The sequence below is a fragment of the Stylophora pistillata genome, chromosome 6 (genome assembly GCF_964205215.1).
Source record: "Stylophora pistillata chromosome 6, jaStyPist1.2, whole genome shotgun sequence".
Lineage (NCBI taxonomy): Eukaryota > Metazoa > Cnidaria > Anthozoa > Scleractinia > Pocilloporidae > Stylophora > Stylophora pistillata.
In genome coordinates this window covers 18,922,075-18,934,493 of record NC_142524.1, presented here as the reverse complement: position 1 = coordinate 18,934,493, position 12,419 = coordinate 18,922,075, and the positions used below count along the sequence as shown (strand labels likewise).

The window sequence follows — 12,419 nt, the reverse complement described above, 5'->3', positions numbered from 1 at the left end:
GAACTTGAGAAGTCAATAGAATCTGTCAATTTCTCGAGCACTGAATCAAGTTCTGCAGCTCTTATTCGCTCTCCGGGCTCATTCACCTTTATAGCTTTCCTTTGCATAGCTTCCTGCTCCTCACGTTCTCTTTCGCGTTTTTTCCTCTAGTGGTCCTTTGTGCTCTTTCTTGTTATTGTTCTTTCCTCTCGTCGGATTCCTTTAGCTTGTCGTGCCCCAGATGTAATCTAGGAACCCAGTCTGGGTTTAATCGATCCCATTATTGTGCTGCTTTTCCCGGATGAAAGTGTATACCGCAAACCCGGTAATTTTCTAGAATTTTCTCCGTCAAGTCAGCTCGACTAATGACAGCTAACCACCGAGTTCGCCTTTGGGTGGACAAAATCTCGGTTTCTTCCCCTTGATTGGTAACAATGTTTGGCACCCGACAAAAGCAAAGCCCTGGATTCTTCTTTTTGTGGTTAGAACAGCCAACGACGAGGCAAAACGATGGCATCGCTCGAGAAATTACGTTTTCAAATAAAACAACTTGCCACAAGTGCTATATATTTTCACTCCTCCAACACGGCGGCCATAAAATTTCTCTGAGATCACACTCTATAGACCAATATCGCTACTCTCAATACTCTGTAAGATATGCGAAAGAGCGGCATTAAATCAGGTGTCTTCATATTTAACAACTAATCAAAGAATATCAGCGAAACAAAGCGGCAACAAAAGATGGCATTCAACTGAAACAGCACTGATCTCTACTACTGATTTTATTCCTCGCGTGATCGACCAGAAGAAAATCACTGCAGTCGTATATCTTGATATGAGTAAAGTCTTTGACACTGTCAACCACGTGATTCTTCTAAAGAAACTAAAGGACATTGGTTTTTCATCTTCTGCACTTCAGTGGTTCGAAAGCTATCTTTCTCAAAGAAAACAAGCAGTCCGCATCGACTCTGTATTATCTGATAGATTACCAGTAGTCAGTGGTGTACCGCAAGGGAGTGTACTAGGAGCATTATTATTTAGAATTTATGTAAACGACCGACCAAACATCTGCCAGAATTGTTCAACTGAATGCTATGTGGACGACACAAAGCTTCTATTATCCTTTAGTGCGAATGATTCTGCCCAAGCTATAGAAAGAGTGAACTCTGATCTACAACGTATACGCGATTGGTGTTTCGACAATTCCTTAATGCTTAATCCCGAGAAGACTAAACTGATGGTCTTTGACAGTCGAAGAATGTCTCTTAAAGTTCCAGACTTTAAGTTGTCCCTGCTCGGAAAGGAAATTATCCCCGCTCAAACAGTCAAGGATCTTGGTGTTATTTTCGATCCCACACTATCCTTTGCAACAATCATATCGCTGTGACTGTCTCATCTTGCATGTCGAAACTATCCCAACTAAGTCGCATTAGATTCGCCTTTAACAAAGATCTGCTTGAAACTATAATTAACGCCCTCGTTTTTAGTAAGATGTACTACTGTTCGTCAGTATGGTCTTCCAGATTAGCTTGTAATGTTCATAAGCTACAATATGTTTAAAATTGTGCCGCCCGCATTATTTGCAATGTAAAGAAGTACGATCATATTTCTTCCACGTTAAGTAATCTACGCTGGCTACCGGTAAAATCAATCCTGTACTATCGTGACGCTACCTTATCATTCAAATGTAAAACGGGCCTAGCGCCTGAATATTTGACATCCGAGCTTGTAACAAGAGGCAGCGTATCTGGGCGTATAACGAGGAACTTTCAACAACTCAACATTCCCCTTTTTAAAACTACAACAGGTCAGAGAACTTTTTATTATAGAAGTGTAGCCATCTGGAATAAACTTGACTCAAGATTGAAACTATGTGAAAAACCAGCTTCTGTTAAGAGAGCTTTGAAAAGGTATCTCCTGAATGATTTTTTTATTTCAGTAACCATTCTATTCTTAAAGTTATAAGTAACTTATATTGCATTTAACGTGTTATTAGTTAGTTTTGTATGTATAGTATCAAGTATGTAAATTATGTAATCGTTCACTGAAAAGCCCAAAATGGGGATGTGTTCAATAAAATGTATGTATGTATGTATGTATGTATGTATGTATGTTATAAGAGGGTCTGGATGGGGTTTAGTGTCAAGTGTTATTTGGCCGTTTTTTTTAATGTTTAGTGTTAAAATGGGTAAAATTTTAATGTTAAGCGTTCAAAAAAAGTTTAGTGTTAAGTGTTAAAAGGTATTAGAACAGCGATTTCACTCAATAAAGGTCAATGAAAGTTTTACAGAGAAAGCAATAATATTAGAAAAAAGGACTAAGATTTGTTCAAACTTAGCTCTTATGATAAAGGCGTGCAAACTAGAAACAAAAGGAGAAGAGTCTGCGCAGAACTAACCGAACTGGTCAGCATGCATACTTTGTACTCATGCGCATAAGTTCTGTAGACGTTCTGTGGTCAGCGGTTTTTCAGCAGACTTCTGCATGCAAAATGGCCGCCTCGTCCGCATCGGCGGGAATTGCGGAAGTATTGATCAGCTTTTATAGATGTGGCGAGGAAGATGCTTTTGAGAGACATCGCAGTAGAATTCCAATCGGTATAGACCAAAGAAATCTAACGGACGCCAGGAAGCATGTGATCAACTTTCTTGGTATTTCGCAAATGGCTACGTCGCTGGGTATGGGAAATTTCGAGCTGAAACTGTACCGGCTGGCTAGGAGTGCTCACGGGAAAACGAAGAATTTACGTATCCTTACGCAACAACAGTGGGAGATGGAAGTGCCACTCCTTGTTTCTGACGAAACCCAAAGTGAACTCAATAGTAAGTAGACAACTGATCTGTCGAATTCATAAAGTGCAGGAAAAAGTTTTGAACTAATGATAAATATAACCACAACATATGTATTAGAAAATTGGGGGTTACAAATTATCCTTATTCGATCTTAGAAAAGGATAATTACTTTGAAGGTTATAAGTATGAAATATTAAAGTAAAATTTCCTCTTTTTCATCTTTTTTAAGTACATGTTGTACAAAAAATAATTAATTGGTCAGACAAGAAAATGGTGCTTGTACCGGGTGTGAAGCAAACTCCTAAAGAACCTCTTGGTACTTCAACAAGTTCTTCAGAAGATAAAGATCCAGAAATTGCCATCATAGACAATGAGCCTGGAGCATCAGATTCTGCGAGAAATAGAAGTAGGAAAAGAAGACAAGAATGTCTGGAAGATAAAGAACTAGTTCAAAATATTTTGCGAGACAATAAAGTTGTGAGAAATGTGCGTCAGAGGCATGAATTAGATGAGCTTCAAGCAGGTAAATTTTAATGAAATAGGTGGTTTTTGAATTTCTACTTTTACTTGTACTTTTACCTTTACTTATGTGTTTACTTTTATCTCGCTTAGACTTAGGGAAGCTTGCTGGAAGCTCAGCTCTTAATGAGGTGAAATTTACTTGTGGAGTCTGCAAGAAACCGTATTTTATCAGTACTAAGTCCAGCAGAACCACCCAAGGGAAGGTCAATTACCTCAAAATCAGTAAGTTTAAACAAATATTTTTAATTTACCAATATCATTACTGCAGATCACATGTTTCAGTACTCAGAATAAGAAAAAATAATAATTCCGAGTGTATTTAGGTGATAGTAACTCTGGTCTTTTGTATTCAGCTGATCTTCTAAAAGACTAATGAATGTTTATAATTAAGTTGAACTTCCCTTATCACTTTTTCAATAATCCCCATGGTGGAGAAATGTAAACCTAGGAATACACTGTTCACCTTTGCTAAAAATTTGTCCTTTGTAGCACATTTCAATACGTGCCAAAGAAATTACGAGAAAGCACAGCGTTTAGTGAAAAACAACCACACCCTGGACAGCCTTTGGAAAAAAGGAAATTGTGAACGACTTTCTTCAGCATCAAGCAGCAATTCCATGTCACAAGATGAGCAGGAGGACTTTACTGGTGCTGGTGCCATAGAAACAGGCTCTGACAAGTAAAAACCTTACTGAAGAATATATTGTTGTATAAAAGAACTTTTTTTGGATGAAAATCTAGATTATTATAGAACTCATGCATAGACATGTCATTACCATGTACCAATAGATAATATTTGTTGTACACACAAAGATTGTTTAGCTTTTTCCTTAAATCTCAAAACCAATGTCTTTGACCAGCATTTGTAGTACTGCTGATAGAGTCTTAATGCATAGTTTTTGTTGATATTTTGAACTTAATGAAATAAAGCAGTTAATGTTTTTCAAATTGATGTTTGCACGTGTGTTTCATGTGTAAGAACAAAATCATATTTTGCCAAAATATAATTGCATGGCAGTTAGCAAATAGTGGAACTACTAAAAACAATTGGCATTTGTATCATGATACCAAAAATCCATTACAAAGCTTAATATCTCGAGCATTCTCCATTGCTTGTAGTGTCCCAATGTTATATATGTTCTTCTTTGTTCCCCTTTTGAAATTCCTGATACTGGCTGATACTGTGAACACAATGAACAATGACCAGAAATGAATCTATATGTTGCGAAAACTATAATACATGTATGTGATAATTTCCTTATACAGTGATAGTGTTTACCTAAACGAAGATTTGGAAGAATCCGCAGACTTGTCTCAAAGCCATGATGAGACTGTCAGTTCATGTATTGAATCATGGGATGAAGAAACACATTGTGCTTTTGATGAAGCTGGCTATGTTGACCAGAAAGATTCAACACAGGATCCGGAGAGTCATGTGATAAGCGATGCGAACGTGGATGATGACTTGACATGTTTTAACTTGTGAGTGTTTATGTAACTAGAAAGATGGAGGACAGATGGTCCATTTGTGTTTGATCTTGTAGTTACTATTGGCTCCAACTCTAAGCTTGCGAGTTTTGTTGAGGTTGCTTACGTAATGGGGAAATGTTGTTGCACTATAATTTATGAGAATTGACAAATTGTTAGCATTGGTCTGTGTGTGGTCTTTGCGCATTTAGACGTTTGTGTACGTTTATTCTTCTAGGTGTGTGGAGAATGCCCATCCAGTTGCTATTAAACTCAACCAACTTCTTGAGAAAGGAAAGATCCCGGAAGACTGTCTCTACTACACATTTATTGACAACACTACATCTTTCGCTCTAGTTGATCCTAAGTCTGCTTCAGATTTCACATGGGACCGAGATGTGTGCGAGTTTTTTGACACTATCAAGTATCTCGGAGGTAGTCGGACACGAAATTTTGTGAGAGGGCCTGGTTTCTTTTGAACTGGGAGAGGGGGACTGAAAGAATTCAACACATTTTCTGATTTCAATCTTTGCGGTCCGTCAACAAATTCGTCAAAACGCTTTCAAGCTGGTAATACTACAGCCAGTGGGGTGATAAAACCGCATCTATTGTCCTTGTATTCCTTTGCCTTCAATCGACAAGCTGATTTGCCAGCGCTTGTTTCTACAGACAAGTTGAACGTTATACCATTGTCACAAGCTATTGATGGAACTGCATTAAAACCTGGCCTAGAATATGATTCACTTCAGAAAATGGTGGTTGGGCTAACAACTCAAATAGACCAAAATAATTTCAGCAGCAACTCCATTTCTGATCCTGAGGAAATAAAAAAAAGCTCTTAACAAGCGCCGAAGTGGTCGTAGGTACATCACTGGACAACGGCTCATCAATTCCAGTTGGTGTGTACTATCGCCCCAAATCAGTAACTGGTGAAGAAATCCTCAAATCTATACAAGACACAGCTAAGACCTTGCAAACTTGCCAAATGTGTTTGAAGCTCCAGGCGTCTGTAAGTCAAATTGTATCAAATGATATGCCCTCTTGCTTTAGCAGCTGTGATGAGTGTCTTAAGCTCAAATCTGTTTGCTCAGCCTGTAAACAAAATGGCCAGGTCTCACACATTCCTTCCTTAAGGGCTTGTAACCGGTGTTTAGAAAAAGGACTAAAGTGTAACAGGTTTCTTGCTGCAACGGTAATTACCGATTGTGAAGAGTGTAACAAGAAGGCGTTGTCAAATCTACACTCTATGGCCGAAGATGGTACATTACCTATTGAACTTTCGCTTCTTGTCGCCCTGCCAGATGTGGTTCATCTTGGCAAGAGTATGAAATGCAGCTGGGCCAACTGGTTCATTGATCTTGAGGGCGCGAAGAGTAGTCTAGTTCTAATTCGAACACTCCGCGATTCTGCTGGCCCTGATGTACGTAAGAAGTTACGAAAAATGCTGACCCTGGACTGCGTAAGGAATAAAGATCGGATGGCTGTAGAACCTATCGTGCGCCTTACTAGAACCTCGGTACTAGAGGTACTGAGAGGAATAAGTTTGGTCGTCCACACAATAGTTCCAGAAAAGTATCGCTTTTGGAAATCCAATCAGAGTGGGATATGCAAAAGACCCATTGCGATTGAAAGTGGGGCTCAAGGAAAAGTGCTTGTGTTAGACTATGACTTCGAATCTCAAGAGGCTCGTCTCGTGGAATTACGTTTGCATCAACCAGTTGATGTTCACGTTCGGAAAGAGACATTCAAGGATGCAAGGGACCTTTGTTTTACCAGTGGTATAGTTTTCGTTTCTGAAAGAGGATCTGGGGCAATCCGTGTTATTGACTTGGAAGGCAAAGTACGTTTAAAGCCGGAGGGCCTGAAATCGCGAGCAGAACTACTTTCACAGCTGAGTCGTTTTAGTTTATCAAAGGATGGCACAGTGCCAATTCTTCGGAAGCGACTCGCGACACATTTAAAAGCTTTAGCTGCACAAGTTAAGAACCCAGAAATCATCCAGCTTAACACGCCTTTAGTAAAACCAACGTCAATTTGTGTGGCGAGTACAGACATCCTTTTGTGTGCGGATGACGAGCACCAAAGGATTATTCAGTTGGAAGTAAGCTGCAATGGAGTTGCTGTCGTTGGTACTAGCATGCGAGAAATACATTATCCCGATGGCGTTTCCAGTATTGAATCTCTTTGTGTGTGGAGAGGGTCCGCATACTTGGCTGCATCTGGTAATGCAGGTGGGTTATACGATTGTGACCTTGCAAATTCAAACGTGAAACAGCTCCTGCAGAATTCGTCCGATTCATGCAGTGAAATCAAGAGGCTGTGTCATTATGGCGACGTAATTGTGTTCACTGACATCGTAGATAGGAAAGTCAAGACCTTCGATCCGAAAACCTCAACTGTTAAAACATTGATGGGCAATGGAAAAGAAGGAACTAATGATGGAACTGGTGAAACCTGTACCTTTGCGCAAGTCCACGGAATATGCAGTTTCCAGAATATTATATTGGTGTCGGACGTAGCTGCTGGAACGGTAAAAATAGTTTCACCGCTTACTGGGACAGTGTCCTTTCTTCAAGCCCTTGGGAAGCTGTACGACAGTTTTGGAATTGGTGCTCATACCGTAGACGCAGTATCACTATCCCTTCAAGATGCTGTGAACAATGTTTCATCAGTGAACGAATATATTAAAAGCACAGTTGCTACAGTTAAACAGCACTACAACATGAAAGAAGCAGCAGCAACAAATGGTCCCCAAGGAACTGTGTCAAAGAAAACTCAAGTCTCGTTAGAACTCCTTGAACAAGGTATGGCACGACTGCAAAATAACTTGAAGAACATAAATGAGGATTATGTTGGTGACGTTGACCTCCGTACATTACTGACCACTATAGTTGAAAACCTTCATGCAGTCTCCCACTTCAAAAACGAGACTTTTACAGCTTTACAGTATGCTCGAGACTTTGGAACAATTGCAAAAGAATCATTAAAAAGAACAACAAAATGGAGTGCCAAATACTTTACACATGACAAATCGTTTCATCCAGTTCCAACATCTAGTATGGAGTTGGCAGATGTTGAAGTGATGAAGTCTCCAACAGCGGCAAGGATAGATCCTCTAATTGAAGTAGCGATGAAGGTGTTGGTGGATAAATTTCGTCCCGTGAGGCAGAGAACAGTGCGCAGTGAAACCACAAAAGACAAAGCCGGAGCTCTCCCACCAGCAGTGTATTACACTCAAACTCCTCATACCAAAGTAATGTTCCACAACGACCCAACTGTTGAAGGAGAAGTAATGGATCAAATTACTCCGCATATCATAGATGACGATGGGGACTCGCACGCACCCAGTATCACGTTTGTGGACGATAGCACTATTGAAATAGTTGCTGTTGTTTAAGTGCCAGATCAAGAGGATGAATACGACATCGACTCAGGCACCGATGTGGATGATGACGATCACGACTCCTACCCCCACACAACAACACTCACCAGGTTCGGGCGCGCCATTCGCGCTCATTTTCGCCTTGACTTGTAGAGTTTGCACTATCGGGTCTGCGCATATACATTACCTTGTGATGAATCTGTGATCAAGAGTTAATTGCATAACAACCCGTAAATAGCGCCACCTTGGACCCTGGAAAGCAAACGATGAAGAGGTAGACCGAAACAGACTTGGAGACAAACCGTAAAGAAGGAAAGGGGGAGTTTAGATTCAAGGCTTGCTTGCTGCTAATACATGTGCTAAGAAACAAGAGGATGGCTAGTGAGGATGCAACAGCCTTTTCCCGGTAGGTAAAAGGAGCATGATGATGATTAAATAAACAAATTGTTCAAATGAAAGTTTGCGAAAGTGTGATAACGACAGAGGAAAATTTTAATTGTTAAGCATAATGTACCCTTCTGCAGAGAAATAGTCTCCAATGATTTTCCATGATAGAGACATAAACAATGAACAACACAAAATTGCAATCAAAATGACACAGTATGTAAATCAATTGTAGCTGATTCCATATTGAATGCCCGCGTTTATCGTTATCAGTATCTGGCGCATTTTTTAGCCGTTTCTCGTTACATTTGTATCAATTTTAGTGTTTCAGAGAATTTTTTAGTGTTAGACGTTAAACAGCCCAAAATTTTAATGTTTGATGTTATAGAAGGTAAAATTTTAGTGTTTAGTGTTTTCGAGATACCCCCATCCAGACCCTCTAATAATGATTGCTCTAAAATCTCGTACCAGTCCCTTACGATCTAGGCTGATGATAAAATAGAATTTCCAATTAAGCGACGAAGGGCTAACGCTCGAAACGTCAGCTTTTGTAATCGTTACGGTGGCCAATTTACTATTTGAACTTTGTTGATATATGCAAATTATTTCGTTACCTTCACCGACGCAGCCCCAAACAGTTTCTTTAGAAACTATCAGTCTTTATTCATTTCTGTTTTCGTTTGGTTGTCACGTGACTTACCGAGCGACCGTACGTACGTACGTGCCCTCTGTCATGTATGCTATCGCGAAAATACCATATGATCAAATTTGAAAATACGGCGTCCGCGCGGCCGGCCCTCAAAATTTTCAGGTCGGATTTTTCGTTCATTTGCGATCGAGTTAGACCTTGTGGGACTCATAATGTAAAGTAACAATGCTATAGAATACTCTGCTTGGAAAAGAATGGATACCAAGGTCTTAAAGGTGACAGAATAAGCTCTCGAGTCAACGACACTACGCTTCTCTAAGACGATACGAATTATGGACGTAAAGTGACAACCGAACTTTCGGACTTCACGCAGAGCCTAGCGACAATTTGACGATTCGATGGCCCGGTAAATATTAGGTTCGAGTAACAATGTGTTAAGAAGGTATTGTTTAATAGAAGATTTTGCGTCAAATCGAGGTTTTATCAGAATTTTCAACATAACGCTGCGCAATTTCTGGTCATGAAAGCAAGTAAACAACGATCTAAGCATGATGAATTTTACCGCGTGGGCTTTGTACACGTAAGAAATTCGTACGTTTTTCGCTTATAACAGCAAATCAAAAACTGTTTTGAATAAATCTGTCGTCCCGAAATACTTCTTGGCCATTTTAGTCTTGCTTCCTATTGATAGATTCCATGGAACTTGAGATCTCTTCACTCACGGACAAATTCGCCTATTCCATTTTGAAATATGATCCACATGCCCATCTGCACACATAGCGATTTTTATCTTTCATCTCAAGTAGTTTGGAAAATAAGGAATGCCGGAATACCCGGAATTCCCAGAATTCCCGGAATGACTAAAAAATAATAAATTTGAAAAAAATTAAATTAAATAAATAAATAAGAATATTGATGATTAAAGGTTAATAGTAAATTCACAAATTAATCAAATAATTTAATGCGAAATTTATCTCTGAGGGTCTCTAAGGGTCCTTAAAAAAAAAAAAACATTTACCAGAACTGTTCATGGAGATGCACGTATTATAATTTAAAAGATTCTGCGTCAGGCCAGTAGCCCATACAGCCTAAGCGAAGAAATATTTGTACTCTCCCTTCCCCTTGGATGGGATGCCAGTCCATCACATGGTTACTCCCCGTTTTAAATTCGCCTCCACACATTTACACACCTGTAGGATGTCGAGGGGGCAATGACCATTAAGCCGGGACGCTTTTCCAGCCGGAACCATTGCAGAAGATTAAACAAATGCAATATTTCCAATTAGTTTAACAGTTTCAATTTTAAAAATCTCCGAACCATTACAAATAATTATTAACCACACATTGGGAGCTATCAAAGCTACGATGGCCCAGTAGGGTCACAGTCCAGTTTTAAATTTAGGCCTCACGGAAAGGTACCCCACCCATGGAGACCGTAACTCCATGAAATTCTCAGACATGCGCAGATTACATTACTTTGTAGCACTGCGTGAGAAAAGGAACGCGGGCTCGTGCCGTGAGTTGTTTACATCAAAGTTACAGATTTTTGTTAATTAATCGCCGGCCGACTCGCCAACGATGAGACCTGATGGCACCTAAAAGAGCTCACGGCAGCCAGTTTTCTTGCAAAAATCAGCCACCAGTCAAAAAGAAGCCGAGAAAATATGTGAATTATTCCGAAGAAATAGAAAAAAGCATCATTGCAGTGCAAGTGTGCAGCTTTTTAAGTGAATAAAAACTCGATCGACTCGAGAGAGGGTGTAAGGGTTTGAGATCCGAAAACGCCAATCTAAAAGGAACAGTCAAAACCCTAAGACGCAGTCTAGGTAAGTGTTTTTAAGGAGGGAATGGAAATGCAAACACTTGCAAATGTCTACGAATACTACTGCAGATTGTCTGAGCCACCAATTACGGTGACTGATTTTCATTCCCATTCTGAATTTTCGCCGGTTGCAACTTGCGCGATCGTAGTTGACACCACTTTTAAATGGTTTTAATCATAAACCGATAACACTCCCACCAAACAGAAGCCGAAAAAAAAACCTCTCGAATGTTAAGATAGAGTAGTCGATATGGCCGCATGATCAGTAATAAAATGTACAGGAAAGTTAGTTTTTCGGTCAGCAAATCATAACGACGCGTATCTTTAAGTGTCATACAGTATCGAGAGTTTCTAAACATACCCCATTGATAGGATTTCTAGTCGGATATTTTTACTTTGCATTCTTTGTTTCCATACTCTATCATGTGAAATCCGTGAGTTACATTTGACTAATTTCAATTGTCACCTCTTCATAATTTCAGTATTTGTAAAAGGAAGTAACATCCAATTGAAAAAGGACGTGTTGAGGCTCCAAATTCAACTCAAAAAGTGTCAAAACAAACTGACGTCTACTGAAAAAAAAAGAAATACAAGTCAGCAACAAGTTAAGAGGGACAAGATCTGCTTCCTCAAAACTGAAAAAGAAATTGCAGGGGAACAATGAGTTTGTCAAAAAGGGATATTCTCTGGTGGAGACATTTGCACATGGTAACAATGGATACAACCAAAGAACTTTGATGTTTATGGCTTGTGTCAGATACATGCAACATGCATCTTTGTTATCTTATCAAAAGACACCTGTAGCATTACGTCTGATTTTCAATATTTTGTTTGATTGTAGCCCCCCCCACAAACTTTGTTGTCTCCCCAAGTACACTTTCTGACTGGAATGTTCTCTAAGTGAAGCAGAAAAACTAATTTTACGCAAGTGCTTCTCAAACTCCAAGTATGATTTTCATCTCTGGAGCGATAACTCCCACAAAGGAGGAGAAGACAGGCACATAGTGGGTGTTCACACCTGGTGCCCTAGAGAAAGCAAGCCCCGAGCTTATGTCCTAGCAAACAGTCTTACAGCAAGCGGGTCTGGAAAACACCTGTCTGATGTGGATTGTCATGTTGTGAAAAATGAATATGACATCACCAATGTTTCGGGGTTGGTTGGGACAATGCCTCTACCCAAAAGGGAAAAGTAAATGGTCTCTTAGCAAACAACACCAAAATTTTTGGAAAAGAAATGTTCTTTGTAGGATGCTACCCACATGTACTAAACATCATGCTGAGAAGAATGTGCCAGGCTGGGTTTGGAGCAAAGGGTGACATGAGTAACCCCCATGTTTTACAATTGCAATATAAAATATCTTGGCTCCATTATGAGCGTCCAAGCCAATACAAAGTTATGTATGTTTCTCTTGGTATTCTTAG

General features: G+C 39.7%; 1 protein-coding gene across 1 annotated transcript; it reads left to right on the top strand.

The window, feature by feature from the left end:
• The first annotated feature begins 7,038 nt into the window (after window positions 1-7,038).
• LOC148728665 (uncharacterized) lies at window positions 7,039-8,157 on the top strand. Its single transcript, XM_088725008.1, has one exon. The coding sequence runs from the start codon at window positions 7,171-7,173 to the stop codon at window positions 8,155-8,157; it is 987 nt and encodes a 328-aa protein (XP_088581134.1). The 5' UTR covers window positions 7,039-7,170.
• The last annotated feature ends 4,262 nt before the right edge of the window (window positions 8,158-12,419 follow it).